This window comes from Vombatus ursinus, unplaced genomic scaffold (genome assembly GCF_900497805.2).
Source record: "Vombatus ursinus unplaced genomic scaffold, bare-nosed wombat genome assembly UNPS02014830.1, whole genome shotgun sequence".
NCBI lineage: Eukaryota > Metazoa > Chordata > Mammalia > Diprotodontia > Vombatidae > Vombatus > Vombatus ursinus.
In genome coordinates, this window is record NW_020954608.1 from 8,745,093 (window position 1) to 8,768,806 (window position 23,714).

Genomic DNA, 23,714 nt, shown 5'->3' on the forward strand with positions numbered 1-23,714 from the left:
AGTATAAATCACTAGATCCACCTATCTTTAAATGTAACTCACTTCATATACTGTAGTCCAACTACACCAATGCAAGTACATTCAACTTGACTGAATCAGGGGAAGAAATAAGTGTTTTGGGGTGGAAACTAATTAAGCAGTTCTTATAATGCTACAGAATCTAGCTTATGTAATTCTTACCAAATCTGTAGATTCGTAGTTACCTGCTATCCTTTAAGTTTTATTTCTGCAGTACTCAATGCACAGAAAATCAATGATTGTTAAATTTATTTAATATATAGCTGCTGGATCATTCGGCTTCATCCAAACTTGTTTATTAAATATTTGCTGTCTGAACAAAAACATTACTTAATTCAGTCTTAGTCTCAGAACTGTGAGCCTTCCACATTAGAAGCCCTCCACAAAAATCTTTCAGATATTTCAGAAGAAAAGTATATATCATTTCATTTTAAAAGTTGATTGCTTTGCCAAAAGATGCAGCTAGGTTTGCTTCCCTGAAAGCTTCTGATACAGTCTGTAAGGAGAAAAAAAATATCCAAATAAGACAAGTTGGTAGCAGAAAAAAGTCCTAGAAATATATTCTACGTTGAAAATAGTTACCGGATGGGCATGACAAACTCTTGCAACATCTTCACAGGATGCTCCATACTCCAAGGCAAGGGCAGCTTCATTTACCATTTCTCCAGCACCCTTTAAAGTAATAAGCCATGCTGTAATTCTATTTCTATGGCAGTAATACACACACACGCATACACATATATATATGTATATTCTAATTTTTTTTGTTTCCTATTAAATTCACTGGTAACTTATTTTATTTGATCTTTTTTACCAATACCCTCTGAGCTCACAGAGAAGGATCAGTTTTACGAGCCTTGGTACCTATCTATCCACTAGCTGGATTTTAAGCTTCTTGAGTGCAGGGCAAAAACCGTATTTTAAACAAGCCTATTTCCCTAAAAGTGATGACAGCACATAGTAGGTGTTCAACATGTTCACAGAATCATAGACTTAGGGCTGGAAGCTCATTAAGTACAACCCCCCTTTTATGGATGAGGAAACTGAAGCACAGAGCAGCTGACTTGCCTAAAGCCACAGAGCAATGAAACAGCAGAACTGGAATTCAGACTCAGATCCTTTGATTCCAAATTATGCTGTTAAATAAGGAATCCTGTGACAAATAAGATAACATCCTATAATCGGTGTTTATAAAGTTTGTATTTTTATACTCAGTTTAGAAAAAAAAATTCTATACCTGAAGGGTATAAAATAAGAAATAGAGACACATAAGAAAGAACAATCTTCCCAATCATGGTAAGCTGTATATTTGCCAACTTACTTTATGCATACTATAAAAACTATCACCTGCTAAAACTTTTGAAGAAAAAGTCCAATGTCAGTATTGTTTTCTTAACCCAAACAAAACCCTGAGTTATGTTATTTCAACTGACCCATCTTTCTAAAACCGATTCCCTTTGAATTATAGAATTTGAGAGGTCAAGGGAACCTCACCAGCCATCTGGTCTAACGCACACACAGACAGAACTCTTGTATTCCTTTAGGGTTTATACAGCAATAAAGCTGAGACAAAAAGAAGATAATACTATGCAACAGTTGCTGAGTGAATGTATTCACTAAGAGTGCTGGATCTGAATTCACCTGCAGGACTCTGGGCAAGTCTCTGAGCTTCAGTTTCCATATCTGTAAAATGAACAAGTTGAACCAGAGGACCTCTGAGGTTTCCAGATTTGAAGCTATGACCCTCTGCAGTATATTTTGGCGTTTAGTTTCTGCAAGAAGGGAATAAGAAAAGGAGAGTGCAAAAGCAATGGAAATCAAGGCCCACTCATTGTTTGCAGGCTTAGCCCAACCTCTGCTCACTTTCACTAGTAGTTTACAACAATTCTCGTTAGTTTTTCAAAGCCACAGAACAGTTTCTCCATCTAAAAGCATATATATTTTCTCTGACTTTTACCAACACATAAAAACTGAACTTCAAAGAAATAACTTCAAAATCTTGGATTTTAAGTTAGCTCAGCTGGGCAAATGCCAAATAAAGTAAATAGGACAGAGAATGTTTCTATGATCTCTATAATACCTTATCTTTCCCCCAAACCCTCAGGAATTTCCCTGTTACTGCTGGGGGTACCATAATACTCCCAGTCATCCAGGCTTATAACTTGGTGTCATCCTCAACTTACTCAAGTTTACAACTTTCTCATGCTCACCCTTCCATGAAGCCAACCTACTCCCAAGTCTTACTGTTTTTGCCTTCATAACAACTCACATACATCTTGTCTCCTCTGACCCTGCCACCACCCTCACCACTTCACACCTGGACTATTGCACGCACAATCACTCTTTTCCTGTACTCTATGGCTGAATCAAACTGGCCTTCTGGTTCCTGTATATAACATTCCCTCTCCCACTTCCATACCTTTGCACAGGCTGCCCTCTATGCCTGAAACATTTACCTTCTTCACTGCTCTCTGGAACCTCTTCTCCACTCCCTTCAATAGTCAATCCAAATGTTAACTTCAAGGTCTTTCCCAATATCCCCTACTAGTTCAACTTGCAGGGAATGTCTCAGTTTTTAACTTTATTTATAACACCTACTGCAATGCCTGGTACGTGGTGGACACTTTAAAATGTTTCTAAATTGACTGAAAAATTAAACTGCAATGAGGCTATGCTTTGCAAACAACTGGAATTTCTCTGGTTTCACAATACTCACTGCTCCTAGAATATGAGCTCCCAGTATTCTGTCTGTTGATTTCTGACCAAGGATCTTCACCATGCCATCTGTGTCAGCATTAGTCTTAGCTCTGCTATTGGCAACAAAAGGAAACTTTCCAATTTTGTACTCAATGCCCTGTGAAAAACAGATAGTGAGTAATACACATAAAAGTATTATAAAACCTCAATCCATTTGGTGGAACATCTACTAATTGGTTCAATATATTGCTCACAGAGAATATTTATTCACAAATGACTTTTTAAAAAGAAACAAACTATCGGTAGAAAAAGTAAGTGAATGTGACTATAAACATAATCACAGAACATTAGATCTGGAATGAATCTTAATAAACAACTGCCTAAACTAACATTTTACAGAATGGAAAATTGAGGTCCAAGTAACCATATCATGATCACACAGCAAGTAAAGAGCCAGAGTCAGAACTTCCTTCCCACCCAGCACCTCTCCCTCCCCTTCCCTGCCCCGACTGGGCCAGTGTTCCTCCCACCATTGCTCTGTATTATGTTCTACACTATGACGCTCACTAGGCAAACACAAGTATAAATGACATTTGGATAATTTAGTGTTTTACACTATGTGAAATAAGTAAATTAAAAATCTACTGGTAATAGCTTTTAAAATGCTGAGAAAATGATTACAAACCAAACTTTAACAATTTTAATAAAATTACTCAAAGATGACACCCATAAATAAGGTAGATAACCATAGCTGTTGCTTCTAAACAACAGCTAGCTAACCCAAGTATTGTGGTTTTAGTTTAGTTTACACATGTGGCCCAGAGAATCTAAGTTAAATTCTCATTACCTCTTCTTTCAATTGCTCTTCTGATTTACCAACCCATGCAACTTCAGGATGTGTATAGATTACTGAAGGCACACAATTGTAGTCGATATGTACAGCGCCCCCGGCCATTCCTTCAACACAGATAATACCTTCATCTTCTGCTTTGTGAGCTAACATGGGACCAGCAATTACATCTCCAATAGCAAAGATACTGTATCACAAAATGACAAGAAAAACAGTGCTCAGTGAAATCTTAGGCACTAAATACTCAAACAGTAAAAGCAAATCATACCAAAAAAAAATCTACAGGTTAAGTCTCTAACTCCCAAATTTCACAAAATCTAATTTCATAAAATCGATAAACCCACATCCCAGAATTTTAAAGTTTCATATATTCACCATAGTTGACTCCCCCCATAACTCATTTAAAATTTTCTGTATCTTATAAATCTCACTTTCAAAATAGGAATATCTGAAATAGAATCTAAAAAGTTTATTTAAAATGTTTACAATTATCTGACTTACTTTGGAATTTTGGTTTGGAATCTGGAATTGACTGGGATTCTACCTTTGGGATCCAGGTCAATTCCAAGTTCTTCCAGTCCCAAATTTTTGGTGAAGGGTCGTCGGCCAACACAAACCAAGAGTACATCACAAGTGAGAACTTCAGCTTTTCCACCAGAAGCAGCTTCCACTCTAAGCAAAAGAAAATACAAAGTCTTGGTAAATATGAGCCAAAATATATTTGAAAGTAAAGACATTAACTAAAACGTTACTAATGCCCAGAGGTTAGTTTTTTAAAGTTCTGCAACAACAAAGACCTTTCTAAGAATAAGAAAATTAAGTAGTATTGGAATGATTTCACAAGTTTAGAATACAGTTCACAATCTGCTCATAACTCAATCACAGAAAGCTGACTGAAAGGGGCAGCTAGTTGGCACAGTGCATAGAGCTCCAGCCTTGGGGTCAGGAGGACCCGAGTTCAAATCTGACCTCAGACACTTGACACTTAACTAGCTGTGTGACCCTGGGCAAGGCACTTAACCCCGGATGCCTCACCAAAAACAAAACAAAAAAAAAAAGCTGACTGAGACTCACAAAGGTTGGGTAAGAGCAGAATTTGAACCCAGGTCTTCTTCCCAATTTCAAATTCAGCATTTTATCCATTATGCTACACTGTTTTTCCCTTCACATATCATAGCAGTTAATGTGAGATGATCAAAAATGAAATTCTTGCTCAAAGTTATCTACTACAGATCTACCACTAAGAACTCCTGGGCACACACACAAAAAATTGGCTTATTTTCCCTCATACCTCATTCAGACATTTTGAGGGTTTTCGTTGTTTTGTTTTGTTTTGTTTTTGCTTTTCGATGAGGCAATTGGGGTTAAGTGACTTGCCCAGGGTCACAAAGCTAGTAAGTGTCAAATGTCTGAGTCCACATTTGAACTCAGGTCCTCCTGGCTCCAAGACCAAAGCTCCATCCACTGCGCCACCTAGCTGCCCCTCATTTTGAGGTTTTAGCTTTCTAAAACAGAATGGTTCAAAGTAAATTATTTTCTATGGTTCAACATAAGTTACAAATTTATTAGTTCCTAATGAGTTTTATAAATACTTCAACTATTTAACTATCTTCTAATTTCATTTAGTTTCTCGTGTTAAAAATCTAAAGCCTTAATTGCATATCAAAATTTAGAAATACAAAGAAATTTTGTTTTGTTATTAAAACACTAAGGTAAAAAGTCCTTTTAGGAGATAAAATAATCTTCAGTTGGAGTTCAAATCAACACTTACCAAAATGCCTTTAAAGTCTGAATGTTTGACGTATACACAAAAATCTTCATAAAAGGATTAATACATATAAAAATAAATGCACCACACTTACGCAACATCAATTTTTCCATCTGGTTTCTTGGTAGCCCCAGTAACTTTGGTATTTAGTTTAAACTTAAATCCCTGTTTCTGAAGGATTCGCTGAAAATTTTTAGAAATCTCCATGTCAATTCCCATACCACCAACGTGACCTAAGAACTCGATTGCTGTCACATCTGCACCAAGTCGTTGCCATACTGAACCCTGCGAGTAACACATCATGAACACAAATATGAAACTAAAAAAACTACATATTTCAAGGATAAAATAAATTAGAAAATAATGTACTATGCTGTTTAAAATAAGAAGCCCAAGAAATCTTAATTTAGTATCTTATTTTTTGATCTTATGCAGCAATTCAAGTTGCTAGTCACTACAAAGGTGAAATTATACCTGTCAAACTGGCCTATAACATAACATATTCACTTCTTCAATGAAGACGTTCTAGAAAACATGCATCTTCCATTCAAAATCAGTTCCCAAAGCTAACTGTTTATGTTCAATTTATCTTAGGAGTACAGTACAATTTTTGAAATTATGCTCACCTTTTTTTTTTAAAAGAAAGATTCCCCCCCCACACACATTTTTAATAAGGAATAGTTATAAAGGATAGAAATTATATTTTAAAATAATTTCATCCAGAAATATGAACAAATGTTCAAGAAATTATGCATAAGAAATAAGAGGAATATAATTCTTTATAGCATAAGTAAACAATTAGAAAAATGGGAACAAATATTTTGAAGTAATTCATTATTATCCTCCAACAATTCAAAAGTAAACCGTAAGATAAAAAAGTTTTATTTTTAACTAAATTAGAGAAAAATATTTGCTTAAGTGTGTCAATTTATGAAAGTATTTATCAATGTTATAGAATGTGATCAAAGATTTTACTACATGGAATGGTAATAAGAAAACATCAGCTAAATATCAGCTTCATACAGATTTCATCGCTAGTGGTAGAGACTTCAGGTCTTAGAAGACTCTTTTTACCCTCTTCCATAGTGAAAACACCCAACTCAGCTTATATGAATCACCAATCTTCCTACCTTCATGACTAGCATTTTCTTTTATTTCAAACTTGACAAATATCATATTGTTTACCATCATTTGTTAATAGTTAAGGTTTATATGAATTCATATATCGAATTATTAAAATCTAATTCCTAAGAATACTGAGATGTACACACACACACACATAAAATCTTTAACATTCATATAAAATTTCCCTAAGAAAAATACCATGAATGATACTTTTGCAACTTATTTTATAAAACTGGCCTAGCATCACGCAAAGAGGATTTCAATAATCTATTTTTTTTTTTTGGAAGTCTCATTCCGCTAAAGATAGAATCATCAGACAAATTCCTGTCATGCCCTATTTAAACAATTCCGTTACTCAGAAGGTAACTGAAACAAGGGAGTCAATTATTCCCTCAGCCAGACTTAGTTCTCACCAGCAACAACAACAAACAACAACAAAAAAGAACTGGCTGAGGATGTGAAAGTGACAGGAAACTTGAGATAAAGTGGCCATATCATATTAGAATTCAAAACAGCTAAGTGGAACACTAAGCTTAGTCAAATACGTATCTAAATTATAATTAAGGAAGTATATATTTTACATAAACATTCTATCACCTGCTAAAAGAAATATTTATACATCTTCATAAATCAAATTATATTTCTCAATAATACAACTATGTATATAAATGTGAGCATGAATATTCCTACCTATAAATAACACTGCAGTAATTACACACATCAAGCCCACATCAGTATCTATACTGATATCTACCCTAACTATGCATACCTGAATGAAAAACAAAATGCATGAAAAAAATCATTAATGCCCAGTTATAAAATGCAGCTTAACTGGCAGCCCGAGGGGGCATGTGGATGTGGGTATATTGAAATATGTACGGGTGTGCTCAGGCCCGTAAGAGGAGAAAACTAAACAGTACTTTTCAAAGATCTCAAACTTCTCAATGTCTCCAAAGATCAAATCTTTAACAGTGACCAAATATTCTTCTTGAGACATTATATAGCTATCAATTAGAAATACGACCATCTACGAAAACCCCAAATCAGAGGGGACCTAAATGGAAAATTAAAAGACATGGCTGGGTGTAAATATGATGGAGGATACTGACATTAATGTCTTGTGTATATAATCACATACACACATAAATGTTTATGTATAATAAGAGTTGGAAGAAATAACAAAGGTCATCCAGTTTAACTCCCAAGCCAGATCAAGAATCTTCTTCACAATGCAATGCAGATGTGTTGTGTGTGCATGTGTGTACATGCATGCTTGCATGCAGACAACCCCCCCCCCCCCACTTACCAATTCCACACCTATTACTCCTGCACCAATGACAACCATCTTTTCTGGAACTTTTTTTAAGCATAAAGCACCTGTAGATGATACAATTGATTCTTCATCAATCTATAAAATCAAGCAAAAAAGATATTGAATTAAAAACAACCTGTGAAAAATTAGTGGGGTTCTATAAACTGTAGCCATCACTTAACACCATCACTAAAATGTCTTTTTTTCTGAAACCTTACCTACAATGTCAAATTTTACTGGAATATGTTAGAAAAAGCTCATTTGAAAATGTGTACCAGCTATCATGTTTGGAAACAAAATGATAAGTTTAATCTAAAGACAAAGCTAAGACATTTTAATACTCTTTAGTAGTGGACCAAATATGTTCAAAACAAAAGAGAATAATTTATGAAAAACACTTCTAATAAAAGTAATTATAAATTATACCGTGATTCCAGGGAAGGGAGTAACCTCTGAACCCGTGGCTATGAGAATGTTTTTTGTATTGATAACCTGAGAGCTGCCATCAGACTTTGCTGCCATGACCTGATTTTTGCCTGTTATCTTTCCGTATCCATCCACACGGGTGACCTTTGAAAAAGGATAACATTTACAGAAGAGTAAACAAACTTAACATGAACATACACTCAGTAGAAAAAAACAATGAAATAACATCCTACTAGCTGAGGCTTATTACACACAGTGCTTTAAGATTTGTAAAGTACTTTACAAAGTTATCTCATTTTATCCTCATAACAAACCTGGGACACAGGTAACTTATGATCTCCACTTTACAGATGAGGAAACGATAGCTTGGAGAAGGTAAGTGACTTGCCTAGGGTCACATAGCCAGCAAGTGTCTGTGATGCTATCTGGATGCTGGTCTTCCTCATGCCAAGCCCAGCACTCTAACTACTGTATTACACCATATACTTATCAAGTATGAAATTCTGAAACAGTGGTTTTTCATTAAAGCAGCTTTACTAACTTTGGTAAAAGATTTCAGAGGAATTACTTTGAAGCTAGATTAAATATGCCCTAAAATGGAAAATTATGCTGTCATATATCCTATGTTCCAAATAAACTGTATTACTCTTTATTCCCAATATAAAAACTAGGCTTTCTCACTCCTATGCCTGGAACACCTACTCCTTGCCTTGACATCTGGTCATCTTTCAAGATACAGCTCACATGACACCTCTTCTAATAAAGCCTTCCCTAATTCCCCTCATCTGGAAGTGTTTTTTCCCCTCATATTTATTTATCCACGTTTAGATCTATCACTCCCACTAGGCTGTAAAGACCTTCAGAACAGAGACTATGATTTATTATCTGTCCTAATGCCTAACACATAGTAGACTACATATGCTAAGACATTTTAAAATTTTTGAATCCATGAGTTAAAATTCCAACATACTATTTGATGCCATGTTTTACGAAAAGCTAAACTATTGTCAGAAAAAAAATTATTTTACATGAAATAAAAAAACCTGCATATAAAACAAACCTTATTTTGCTTAAATAAGTGAGCAATTCCACCAGTTAAAGCCTTTACTGCAGAATTCTTTTGCTCCATCATCTTCTCTAAATTCAAGCGGATTTCTGAAACTGTAAGTTGTTAAATAGATATTTAGATGAGTCTTTAGTCATATTTGAAGACAAATGTTAGAATAATTCATTTTCCTGAAACCATGTTTCCACTTATCAGATTTCTAGAATAAGTTAGATCACAGAACACTATTTTTCAACTATGTACCATATTACAACTATCTAGGGAACACTACGCATTCAGGAGTCAGCCTATTAATGACTTTCTCAAAAGCTATGTCCCTCCGGCAATCTCCTAATTTCTCTTCCCACTTGATGGGTAATGACCAAAACAAAGATTTGAAATCCTAAAAAGAATTAGCTCACTGAGGTAAAAAACATTTTTAAAAGGCAAAACTGAAAAGCTCCAAAATATGGTAAAGATTTATATAAGTGTGATCAACTATGTTTTAATCACCAGTCACATGAGACTTTGGGACCCATATATGAAAAAGGCATAAAACAGAATTGCTTAAACCTAGAAGACTTTAACTGTATGGCATATAACGAGGAAAGAGCACTGGATTTGGAATCTGAAGACTCTTGTTTGAATATGGGCTCTCTCATTCACAAGCCGTATGATTTTAAGCAACTTAGTTCACCTCTCGGCTCTCACTTCAACTATAAAATGAGAGGGAAAGGCTTAGTCTCTTAAATTTCTTTCAGTTCTAAACTCCCAGTATCTTAAGGTATTTGCCCAAAGTCACATGCTAAGGCATTGTGGTAGAGTTGGATAAAGCACTGAACTTAAAAGCCAGGCAGACCTAGGTCAGCATCCTGCCTCAGACACTTTCTAGCTGTGCTACACATCATTTAACTTTTGTTGTTGCTGTTTGGTCATTTCAATCGTGTCTGACTCTCTGTGACCCCATTGGGAGTTTTCCTGGCAAAAATACTGGAGTGGTTTGCCATTTCCTTCTCCAGTTCGTTTGACAGATGAGTAGACTGAGGCAATCTGACTTAAGTTACTTACTCAGAGTCACACAGCTAGTGATGGAGGCTACATTTGAACTCAGGTCTTCCTGACTCCAATTCCAGCACTCAATCCACTGTATCACCTAGTTGCCCAATCACTTAACCTACTGGGCATCAAATCTCTTACCTGTAAAATGAGAGCTGGACTCAATGACCTAAAGACCCTTCCAGCTCTAAAACTTCTACATTACTATGCTACTTATTCGCCATATAATCACAAGCAAGTCACTGAAGCTCTGAGTCTGTTTCTTCTATTAAATGGAGATAATACTCATACTATCTGCTTCATGGGGTTTACTCAGCAAACCTTATAGTACCATATAAATGTTAAATTATATTTATCATATTCACACTTGGGAGTCATGACCTAACCTGAGGTCTCTTGACTCCAAGCTAAATACTCTTTCTGCTATGGTATGTTCATGTTTAATCATGTTTTAGGTGAAATTTGCCTCCATCCCTACAATTCTCCACCACCATGGTTTGCCTAGATTGTAGCCTCTTCTTCTGGAAGACTACTGTGATCAATAGACAAGTGGAAGTAAGACAGTACTAGGCTATTTGGTTTTTCTCTCTGGGCGACATACTTCTATGTAAGTCTTGTCAACAATACTAGCTCGAGAGAAAGAATGGTGAAGACAAATATGATGAGATAAAACTTGACAAAAATGTCATTCCTCTGTATAGTAAAACTACCCCCTGCTCCTCTTCATGGTCGATGTCTTACTTGAGGTTCCTTGTCTTGTCTATATTTTACCTTCGAGTCCTCAAGGCCTAATCTGCTCTGGTTGTTGCTCCAGGAGAAGCAGCACAGCCTATACCAGAGGTCTCTAGATAGATGTCAGAACCTGGTCTAGTAGACTCCACACTGTTTCTCTTTCTACAATAGTATCTCTCTAATACTTGTCTGAATTCCCAGGTGTCAGCGCTCCCTCCTCATGCTGCTTGGTGCCTTTATTGTTGACATCCATTCAACTCTCTAGAGATTAAGATTTTAGGAAATGAAAACTAGTTTCTCCTCAAAAAAAGGTTGTGGAACCCTGGACTAAGTTTCTAAACTCCTCCATCTTCCCTTTCCTAATTCAATGCTCCCTTTCACAAAGATCCTCTTATCATCTAGAAACGTCTAACCATTTGTCTAGTGCTACGGAGCTACTGCAGGAAAGACAATGGCAAAGGAAAGAAAGGCGGTAATCTGGGAGCCTGAAAACCACTGTTCTTTCCAAGCCAAAATTTTCCCATATTTTCTTTAACTCTTAACTTTCTCTATTATAGAAACATCTGTTTTTTAGAAAAGTGTGTCAAACTGTGTACTTAACTTAATTTTAACTATGAATTGTATACTTACTTTCAATTCCTCTAGAGGCAAAATCTTTATGAGCCAAATGATAAAAATGTGAGTTATTCAATAAAGCCTGAAAAGAAGAAAAGAAAAAGAAAAAAGAACTCAAAAATCACAGCACTTATAAACAAAGGTGAGGATAGAAAGCAATTATGGATGTCTTTATCCATAACTGTGCCCAGTACTCTTATCCATTAAGAGCTTCCTGAATAAACAGATAGAGTGTAAAAAGGGAAAAGACTCAGAAAGGGAAGTTGGATTCAATTACTCAGTCAATTCAAATTCATTTAGTACATTATTCGAGATACTTCGGAGAATACAAAGTGAATAAAAACACTGTCTGTGCCTTCAAGGAGCTTACCAAAACTAACTGTCAGAGGAGATATGGGAAGATAGGACTGTTAGGGTTGTGCTGACTAACTCATTCTGGATAAATCTGGAATTATGATGAGGAAAGTTATTAAAATTTAAATATCCAATGACTGAGATTTCATTACTAGGACTGTATTTTCTAAGGAGGCTAAAGCAAGAGAAGTCCCATCTATTTGTGGGACTATCTATAGATAGATAGATAGATAGATAGCAGCATTATTTGTGGTTAAAAAATACTTCAAAATGAAGTATGTAACCAACAACTGGAAAATGGTTGAAGAAACTGTGGCATTTGAATACAACATAATATTACTTTATATTAAGGAATGAGAACTATAAAAAATTCAGAGGTACTTAGGAAGATTTGCAGTTAGTGATAACTGAAAAAAGCAGAGCCAAAAGAATATATATAATGATTATGACTACATGAATCAATTCAATGCTATATTGGTAAAAATCTACTTTTTTAAAAAAAGTCAGACTCTTCAGTTTTCCCAGCAATTTTTGTCAAATAGTGTTTCCTAAACCCGAGACTGCCGTTTATGTTCTTCTATGTGCTGGTTATCTAGACCATTCCACTGATTTCCTTTTCAGTTTTTACCTAGTACCACATGGTCTAAATAATTCCTCCTCTGTAATATAGTTTGTAAACTGGTTATGCTAAGTCCCTCCCTCTTCCTTACTTCTTTTCATATATACCTTAATATTCCTAATCCTTATGAAGTAAGAAAGCTATAAATTGTTATTGATTCCACAGGACAGTGATCTCTATTTTGTTCACTCATCCAATTAGTAAAAAAATTTTATGCATGCACTGTCAATATGTACATGTATTTATAAACTATATGAATATACTACTATACTAATATTCATGTACATAAGAACATATAAAAACAAATTTTAAAGAATGAGATAAAGATTAAAGACATTTTAAATTTAAATGTTTTGCTTTATTAAAAGAGCTTTGTTATTATTATTATTAATATTTCTAGCAAGAACAACATAATCGAATATGTTTTTTCTAAATCTTGGTTTTAACACTTTGTGCTACACTGATTCATAGGTCTTTTTTTTTTCCCCAATAAATGGTCTTAATGGCTTTCACAGTTGGAAAAATATCTCACAACTAATTACAGTTCCAAGTAGAAGAAGAATATCTCTAGCAGTACATACTAAATCACAGTCTTTTTTTAATCCCATCTGACAATTATGCAAAGGTTTTTTGCTGAAATTCAGCAAATTACTATTCCCTTCTTTCTCGCTATTAATTGGTCTAAAAAATTCCAATGAAAGATTTTGAACAGGTTAGAAAATTGAAGTTTCCTCATCTGTAAAATGAAATGGACAAGATCAATTCCAAGGTTCTTTCTAGCTCTAACATGTTTATATTATGATTATGGGTAAAAAATAAGTCAAAAAGATAACTAAAGAATGCCTTCAAAATGAACTTAAGTTTCTGCCTCTTGGTAAATGGACTAATTTAATCAAGTTTTTGAAGTAAGGATTCAATGAAGACTAAGCAATGGGGATCAAAGTGATAGAATAATACTCCAGAGCAGACTGGTGAATTTGGCAGGTGGAATAGAATACAAAAGTGGATTCAAGGTGGGGTTAGTCGACACTTCAAAAGTGGATTACCACTTCTGATGATGAAAGTTATTAATAGAAGCAAATTTTAAAAGAAAAACAATATGAACTATTTAAATATAGTTTCAATGCCTAAAACTCAGCCATAGGCACCTATACGTATCATTCCTCTTGATCAGGTATCCACAACTTATTTGTCATGTAGCCCTAACTGCCTATTCTTCCCAAGGTTCAGAGCTGTTACCCCAAACTGCAGGTAGTGCCAATTTCCCTTTTCTTCCAGAAAATATCTCACCACCTCAAAGAGTAAGGGGCATTCAAGTTTCACTAAACACCAAGTTTAGGGAACATCCTGGCCCCTATTCTGATCAATTTGATTCAACCTGTTTCTTTAGTAGTGACTTTACTTAATTTGTGGCTTAGGCTGTATCTTCTGAAAGCAGAGCTTTAAAAGCACAATCATCATATTAAGATTTAATTTCAATACAGTTTGAGGAAGAGAAAAATAATAAACCCTTTAGCTTAAAACAATATTTTCATTTCCTGCCAGCAATTAGAAATTTTAATGTGAAGTTCATACAATAATTTTTTTAAAAATTAGCTCAATCATTCTGTCTTAGTAGACTCTTCCAGAGATTAAGGAATTTACTATATTGTACAAAATTTACACTCACCTTAGAAGGAATACAGCCAACATTTAAACAGGTTCCACCAAGTGTTTCATTTTTTTCAACACAGACTGTCTACAATGAAAGAAAATAAACCATTCATGATTACAATTACAATATATAATTCATATTACTAAAATACTAACTACATAAACTACTCTGGAAAATCAGATTTTCATTCTGTATGTCACATATAGTGAAATATAACCCTTATCTTGAATACGCAAGTTCTTTTATATAAAGAACTAAAACTGATCATTAAATTTTAAATTATCATCTTTATCAACAACTCTACTTCTAAAACAAATTAATTTGAGAGAATAGGAAAGAGGACCTGTGACTTCATCACACAGAGATGGTAAACTCCCTCTGCAAACACAGAGTGGCTACTCATCTATAACTTTTATTCTTAAAAGAGCTGACTTGGGCAATGAGAAGTAAAATGACTTGTTCATGGTCACAGAACTAGCAAGCATCAAAAGCAGAACTTGAAAGAACCCAGGTCTTCTTGACTTCAAAGCTAATTATTTATCAACTATGACATAGTCTGAAACTATTTCAACAAATTAGCCCTTGCCCTTTTTTAGTAACTATTCTGTGAACTCTATACCCTTATGATCTAATCTACATACAAATTTTAAGTTTCATATTACCCATCAACATCATAGTTATAAGCCCACATGAAAAATGTTCTGTCAAGTCTATGAAAAATTTATGATATTAACTTGGAAAAGGCAGAACACAGAATGTCTTTACTTTATCATTTCCCTAACTTTATTTTTAGAAGCATCACCTCAAAACCTCCAATTTACTTCATAAGAATAAAGATGTTATTTATCACACTGTAAGCTATTTATCACACTAACAATTATTAATAAAGTTGAATTGGCACTTGACATGAACCTGAGCCTTACTTACCTTAAAGCCCAGTTGAGCAGCTTTAATAGCAGCAACATATCCTCCAGGACCAGCACCTACAACTGTGACATCAGCATCAACTACAACAAAACCAAATGGATATAAAAGATTGAGGATTGTGTTTTCTTTATTCAATACCATAAGTAAACATTCACCTAACTCTTTTTTAACCAGACAAAGTACTTTCATGGGGGTAAGAAGCTCCTGCTGAGGAAATTCTTCTAACAATGCAGGCTGGCATCTGCTCAGCAACTTTTATCCTTTTGAGAGTTGCTTGAAGCACTGAAAAAATCACTAACCCTGGGTCACATAACTCATAGGTTGAAAAGGCAAGACCTTCAGTTTATCTAGGATTACTATTGATAGCTGGTGTTCATAATGCCATTAAAGCTCTGTAAAAACTCAAACTGCTTGAGAAAAATTTTATATTCACCACATATATGTATTGTATTCTGATTCTCTGAAATCTAGTAATTCATGCCTGGCATAAAAATTGCAATAGACCAAAACACTCAAATAACAAGAATACTCTATTCAATTCAATAGCCATTTATTAAGCACTTACTTGCCTCAGACACTTACTAGCTGTGTGACCCTGAGCAAGTTGCTTAACTTGTTTGCCTCAGTTTCCTCATCTGTAAAATGAGCTGGAGAAGGAAATGGCCAACCACTCTAGTATCTTTGCCAAGAAAACCCAAAGGGGGTTGCAAAGAGTCCAACATGACTAAAAAGGACTGAACAACAAATGTGCCAAGCATTCTAGATTAAGAGGGATTTGTTACGTGAAGTTCTATATAGACCACAAATTAGAAACTGTTTATTTTTAAGATTCATGGTAATCAATTAATCAAAAGCTATTTGTTAAGCTCCTTCAGTAGTCCTCCCTTATCTGCAATCTTACTTTCCCAGGTTTCAGTTACCCACCCTCAACTGCAAATTTCAGGGGTTAAAAGGGAGGTGTGAAGGGGGCCACATGTATGTGGAGGGAGGGGGATGGCACACAGTTTAAAGACATGTAGAGGCCAGGGACACAAATTTGGTACCCAAGCATCACTGGAAGGAAAAAGAGACACCCAGGAGCTAGATACATGGGCAGGTGGACAGAGCAAGGCAAAGGTGTCCTCTCTCAGGGCCAGAGGTTTTGAGCCAACCCTCCAGTCCAGAGCGTATCTGCTTTCACTTGAAGGGTTTAAGTTTTTTTTAGGTTGGGTTTTTTGTTTTTGTTTTCGTTTTTGGTGGGAGGTGTGGTAGGTCATGCAGCGCCAAGCTGAGGGGCAGGAACAGAGATAGAGAACACAGTACTATACAGTCAAGTTAACGTAAGTGTTAAAAGTTAAAGGTAAAGGTATTACTTGAGGCTTTAGGTATCCAATGGAGGTCTTAGAACATATCCACCTCAAATATAGGGAAATTATTGTATTATGTACCAGGTACTGGAGGTATAAATACCAAAAACAAACAAACAAAGAATTCTTACTCAAGGAGCATATATCAATGCAAAAAAGATTCCCATTCTCTTCCTCCAAAATGGACAAAAATACAATCTCTGAAGCTGGAGAGAAGATGCCTCGGTACTTCACCTCACAAGTCTCTTTATAATTCTTTTTAGGGGGAAAAGTCTCATTCTCTTAACCCTGTGCAAGTCTCTAAAATAGGGGCTCTTAGTCTTTTTTGAGTCATGGACCCTCCCTTGGCAGTATGGTGAAGCCTATGGACTCATTCTCAGCATAATATTTTTAAGTACATAAACTACTTAGGATTAACCAAAAAAACCATAATGAAAGAATTATATTGAAATAGTTATTAAAATATAAAAGAAAAAAAAATCCATGTACTCCAGGTTAAGAATCCCTAGTAGATTTCCTCTACATACTGAATGCTGTCTGACTGCTGACCTACGGATGATCATTTAATTTGCCAGAAATGCTAATAAAGCTTTTCACTCAAGTGAAAATAGTTCCATATTCCAAAAACTTATATAGTAAATGAAAGCAACTAATTTCTCCCATTGTACACAACACTGTTAAGAAAAAAAAAAATAGAAATTACATCATGGTATCATAGAAAGTTTGGTTAAAAGAGATGCTGGAGATCATCTAGTCCCATCTTTTTATTTCAAAGATGAGAAAAATAAGGCCTTGATATGATACTTATCCAAAGTCAGTTCCAGGAATCAAACCAATAGTCTTCTGACTCCAAGTTCAATGCTTCTTCTACTGCACCAAACTGCTCCCCCTTCCATGAATACAACAAAAATGAAATAAACAATACACCCTGGGGGATGGAGAGAGGGTTAGGGAATCCTAGACCTGTGATTTCATCCTTATAGAGTTAACGATAGCTTCTACAATTACATATTTGGTCTGTACATCAACCTGTGAGGTTGTTTAGTTAGGTACTATTCTCACATTAAAAATGAGAAAATTGAGGGTTGGAAAGGTTAAGTAATTTGCTGAGGCTTGTGCATCTATCCATTTTCTCTCATCCTCAATACATGACCATGTCTTGTATGCATGTCTCTTTGGTAACACACTATAGCCTGATTCCACCCACCAGGAGTCTTTTCATTGTCCTTTGAGCTGTATGTCATTTTAATTACATCAGAAGAACATTCATCTTAAATACTGCAGCCTTAAGCAGTTTGAGAGCACTTCATATTTTCCCAAATAAAATCTAACCCAATTAATTCAACAAGTTACCTGGCCAGCTCTTTATCACAATCTAAGAAGTATACGTTTTTCATCCACTTTGTTTTCCAAGTGTAGATAAAAATTAATCTTTTTCATCAATATGAACTAAACAGATTTTGGAATGTCCAATTCAAATTAACATAATGTCATCTATGACTAAGAGCATTTAAGTCCTACAACATAACTACATAAATTTAAACATAAAAAAAAAAAAGGCAGCCGGAAAATCAATTTAAGTTTCAGATGGCAACGAACCAGCAGGAGAAGCTACTGAAATAAAATATGCAAGCAAAAAAAAAAAAAAAAAGAGGCAGGAGGGGGAGGAATGTTTTAAAGGCCTGGGGATAAAACCGAGAATGATCCCCTTAAATGTGGCAACTAAAGCCTAGAAAACAAATAGAATCCATGAGAGGAAGCAAATAAGAGTTAAAGAAAGTATACACATTGTTCTCAGTATCTGTGCCATTGAAACAAGTTTGTTCACTCACATTACGTTGAAACAGAGAGCTTATCAAAAAGTAAACCAATAGAGATCCAGATGAGAGCCAACATTATACAGGTATCCTTCAATGACAATTTTCTGGCACTTAAAGAATCTCAAGGGGACAGAAAGCTGTTTTAGCAACTAAATCAAAATCTACTATTTACTGAACATCTAGGAAACAAAAATTCAAAAAAGGAAAGAAACATATAGTCTTAAGAGATGGTACCTGACTTAAACGAATTTACAATATGACTAAGGGGAAACAGAAAATGCATGAAAAGTTAAGTAGCAAATCATGAATCTATAATTTTCTAAGTTGTATTTACTTCCTCTGCTGATACAAATCACAGCTAAATGATGAACCTCTCCAAAATTAGGAGATCCTTGGACAACTGACATAGTTCACCATCAAGCCAGTAAAATACAAAATGTAAATAACATTGCAAAACAGCAATGGATGTCCCAAAGGTATATGTGACTTTTGCCAAATAAATAGGACAGTAAGTGCCACTGGAATCTGGACAAGGAAGTTTCCCAATTCCAAAGGCAAATCAAGAAACATAACATAAGGTTTAACATAAGAACTAAATAAATTTAAATCTGGTATATATTTCCATTCACATCTCAGAAAAAGTAACCTAGTACACTCAATTTGTAATAAGCCCAGCATATTCAGTTTGATATAACCTATGAATAGTCACATACATAGATGATCTCTAAGTTATATGACCAACTCTAACATTCTAATCTATAAGTATCAGTAAAAGCTCAATTTTTAATTGTTCAACTCACAAAATTTCTTTACGTTACACTGAAATTAAATGAGATCCAAGGCTACAAAGCTACAGATACAGTTGTTAATCTGTAACAGTTGAAGGAGTCTATATACCTTGATTTCCCTATGAAATCACATGTCTGGTCCTATACACACATATGCAAAATCCCTTTATTTAAAATAATGCACTCATTTCATTTTTTATATTTAAGCTCTAATTTATCACTCACTTAAATAATTCTATAATGTGCTCCTAACCCTTGGGTTTGTGACTTTTCTCCCCAATATGTCATTCATATATAACCTGCAAATATTTGCACATGTGTATATACACACACACATCTATAGATATACATACACACATATTTATCAGTTTATTAACCTCAATGTACTAGGTAAATATCAGTTATTACTATTATCATATATTTCCGTTATATATTATTCAAGGTACATTGGGAAAGAACCAACGATAACCCACCTTAAAGTCAAACAAACCATTGCCCTCTAAAAGCCCAGGAGGCCCCAAAATTATTCTGAAGGATATACAACTAGGTTCTATCTTTCTTATAATATCTACCTCTGTATCTCTTGCTTATGGTTCAGTATATGTTTAATAACTTAATTTCGATATCCTGAACACTATGAAATAGCCAACTATATACCACAGAATGATTCCTTTGTTAATAATCATATATCATTTCCTGCTTTTTATTTTTAGTACAGACACTATCAATTAATCTGACATGAACTGAATTTACCAGAAAAAGCACTTACTTGGTTGATCTGCATAAGTCCTCAAAGGAACTGCAGAAATACCCTGTAGGCCATGAGGCATTCGACTGAAATGGCCTCTCTTGAAGACAAAAAAAGCAAAAATGAGTTTTACAGTATGTAAATATTTATCTGGAACACAGTTCAAAGTTGGTAAGACTACTTACACAATAAACTTATCAATCACTTGTTGCTAATATATTTCCAACTGCATAGTAACATAATTTCCATTGTAATGCAAAAGAAAAGTAGAGCTATCAAAATTTTTAAAAAGAAAAAATGCTCATTGAAGTATTTCTTTTAAATGTTCTGAAAAGAACAGCAAAAGAAAAGTAGAGCTATCAAAATTTTTAAAAAGAAAAAATGTTCATTGAAGTATTTCTTTTAAATGTTCTGAAAAGAACAGCTGAGAAGTTCAGTAGGAAACATAGACAAGCAGAATAGCTTTGAAAAACAAACTATATATAATGCATATTCACATACCAAAAAAGGTCAGAACATGTTTAGTGATATATTCTAGATTTGAAGTATTGTTCCATTTTAAATAGTAAACTATTATAAACTGTAAAAATAATACATTTTCCTTCCTGTCACCTTTTTCAGCTTCCAAGTTAAATTAAAATTAAATTTTAAATTTCTTCAAAAAAAGACTATCATACCAACAGTTTATTGGCATTAACATCTGGCTTCAAAGTTTCTGAAAGTCTGTCATCCTCAGTTTGTCACTTTTATTACAAAGGGCTGACAGACTCCATATAATGCTACCAAAGAAACATATAGTTTCTCAAATGAGAGTTTTAATTATTTTGTATTTATTCTGTATAAATTTATATCTGTGCATGTTGTCTTCCTCAATAGAATATAATCCTTAAGGGTAAGAACATGTTTACCTTTGTATCCCCAGTACCCAGCATAGTTCCTTGGCACATAGTAGGTACTTACTTGCTTAGTGACTGGCAAAATTTCAGAAAATACAGCTACATGTCCTTATAATGCAATTGAAATCCCTTTATTTAAAATGACGCATTTATCTAATTTTTAATATTTTAAGCTCTAATTTATCACTTACCTCAATAATTCTATAATGTGCCCCTAACTCTTTTGTATTTGTGACTTTTCTCCCTAAATATGTCATTGATATACAATCTGCAAATATTTGCTAAGAATATGATGTTTCTTGGTTGATTGGCTATGAAACAAACATTAAGTTCAAATTTTGTGCAAAGCACTATACTAAACCCCAGGGGAAATTTCTAGAAGTTTCAATAAAATATGGTTCCTACCTTCATGGAGCTTTCACTCTAGTTTAGCTTAAGACCCACAACTATGATACCATGTTACTTTTAACATATTTAAAGAGTGGTAAAACAAAGATATATGTGAATTAGGAGGAAGATCTATAGTAGAGGAGGAAGGATTCAGGATCTATCTATTAATCAATTAAGTACTCAACAGTGTCTAGTACATCAAGCACAGTATTGGGTGTTAGGGATATAAATACAACGAATTAAACAATCCCTGCTCCGAAAGGGCTGATGGATAAAGTTATTAAATTTCACTTTAAAGGACTGGTAATAAATTTAAACTCTAAAGAGAAAGGACATTTCAAATATAAGGAATATAGCCCAAGCATGTCAAAGGAGTATGAATGTACTGTAAGATGAAGAAAAAGAAGTGTGAAGTGGGAGGGGGAGGGTTGTAAAGGGGAAAGGGTTGCAGTACAGTTTGGAGGAAGCATAAAAAATGTGGAGGAGAGTAATGAAATAAGATATTTATCTGAAATAATCTAAGAAAAATAAATTAAATAGTTAAATTGTACATTTCTAGGACAATTCTTCAGAAGTCTACACCATCGACAAATTGTATTATAACTTTCAAAACATTCCGTTAAGATGTGTCAGCTAGTATTTTGTGAATGTGGACACTGAGGCACAAGGCCATCAAGCAAGTGAGAGTTTGAAGCAAAACAAAAATTTTAACAATAATCTCTCCATCCAAAATATTACTTATGATAAGGGGAAGCAACTAGTGAAAAGAGTAATAATGACTTTCCCAGGAATCTGAGAAAAAACACAACCTCTCTGGACCTCACTTTCTTCATTTGGAAGATAGTGTGGAAAGAAATGTAAGTCCTTCAAGCAAGGGTAAGAGGATGTCTATTTGTTGAGATTGTCGTGGAGTGGATTTCAGTTGGGCTAGACTGCCAACCAATAGTGAGACTCTGGGATCTCTAAGGTTACCTCTAGCTCTAAAACTATGCCTAAGATGAATATGGTCCAGTTTAATAATTCTACCAGTTCAATTAAATAAACATTTATTAAGCATCTACTATGTGCCAGGCACTGCACTAAGCGCTGAGGATACAAAAAGAGTGATGGTGTCCCCAGCCTCAAGGAGCTTACAAACTAGCATGCAACTTGTGTACACCGAGGGGAAAGGGTATGAGTCTTGAGAATGACGGGCAAAGTAAGCAAACTGAGGCTTGTTCTGGTTTATGAGGTACAGGTAGCAGGTGGAGAAACATAAATGTAAGAACTCGACTTGGAGTGGGGCAAGGCCTAAGATCCGATCCTGCTGAAAATCCTCACCAGCTTGGGAAACCATAAGGCAAGTAACTTCAATTTCCTGAGCCGCCTCAGTTTCCACATTTGCAAAATAGGCATAATGGTACTCTTCTGCCGTGAAGAGTATTTTGTCTTAAGAGTATTTCATCGACAATTTAAGGGAGCTGTAAACAGGATTTCCCAAGTCTCCCAAAGCAGCGTGGTTACTCTGCCAGACTAAGAAGGGCTGCTCCGAGCCACCTGTCCCGGCTTGCTAACCTTGCCAGGCCCAAAGCAGGGAGGCGAGCAGCAGGGTCCGTCCCGGGCTCCCCGGGCACGGGTGACCTTTAAGGGGGGAGGAGGAAGGGGATGACCCTCGGGATCGGGATCCCGGGTGCAAGGGCTGAGGATCTCGGCGGCGCGGAGGAAGCTGGCCTCGCTTCCCGCCTCGGGCTCACCTTAGGGCAAGGACAGGGGGAGGGAAAGTGAGGGTGACCCCGAGGCGGCCGGGAGCGGGGCCTAGGACAACTAGACCGAAGCCAAGCTCTCCTCCCCCCAGGCTAGGGGGCCGGGTGAGAGACCAGCCAGGCCGCGGTCCTGCCCCTGCAGGCTTGGGGCCTAGTCCCGTTAGCGGGCCGGCCTGTTCCCCACGCACTCACCTTCTTCCTGACAACCCCCACCCCGGACGCCCAGGCTGTCCCTCACCTTGGCCAGGGCGCAGGACACCCGGCTCCAGCTCTGCATTTTTCTCTTGGATGACCCCGCCGCCGGGAGCTTTCACCTCCGCCAAAAGCTTCCTCCACAATGCCAAGGACTCGGGGCGCTGCGCCTGCGCAGCCGGCACCTATCCCACGGCCCGCTGCGAGCCCTCGGATTGGCTGAGACGCCCGGAGGCGTGAAGTCCTCCGAGACCGGGCGTGTCCCCGGGAGGGGGTGGGGCTAAGAGTCTTGAAAGAGTCGCTCTCTCTGCCCGGCTAGGCTGGGCTCTTAAAGGGGCCCCTCCGAGCTTACTCCCTAACGTCTTCTCCATGCAGCTAATTCCTTTTCTAAGGGACGGGCAGAGTGCCGTACCTGGAGTCAGGGAGACATCTCGCTGAGTTCCAATCTGGCCTCACACCCTTACTAGCTGTGTGATCCTGGGCGAGTCACTTAACCCTGTTTGCCTCAGGTTCCTCATCTGTAAGAAAACCCCAAATGGGGTCACAAAAAGTGGGACGCGACTGAAAAAAGACTAAAAACAACCGAAACTACAA

General features: G+C 36.0%; 1 protein-coding gene across 1 annotated transcript; it reads right to left on the reverse strand.

Moving 5' to 3' along the window:
* Nucleotides 1-254: 254 nt before the first annotated feature.
* DLD (dihydrolipoamide dehydrogenase) lies at nt 255-23,285 on the reverse strand. Its single transcript, XM_027838732.1, has 14 exons — nt 23,167-23,285; nt 19,922-20,000; nt 15,199-15,278; nt 14,287-14,355; nt 11,660-11,726; nt 9,257-9,357; nt 8,197-8,340; nt 7,765-7,866; nt 5,428-5,618; nt 4,067-4,237; nt 3,563-3,752; nt 2,735-2,872; nt 601-690; nt 255-514 (listed from the first exon to the last, which is right to left on the reverse strand). The coding sequence occupies exons 1-14, from the start codon at nt 23,203-23,205 to the stop codon at nt 449-451; spliced, it is 1,527 nt and encodes a 508-aa protein (XP_027694533.1). The 5' UTR covers nt 23,206-23,285; the 3' UTR covers nt 255-448.
* Between the last annotated feature and the right edge of the window lie 429 nt (nt 23,286-23,714).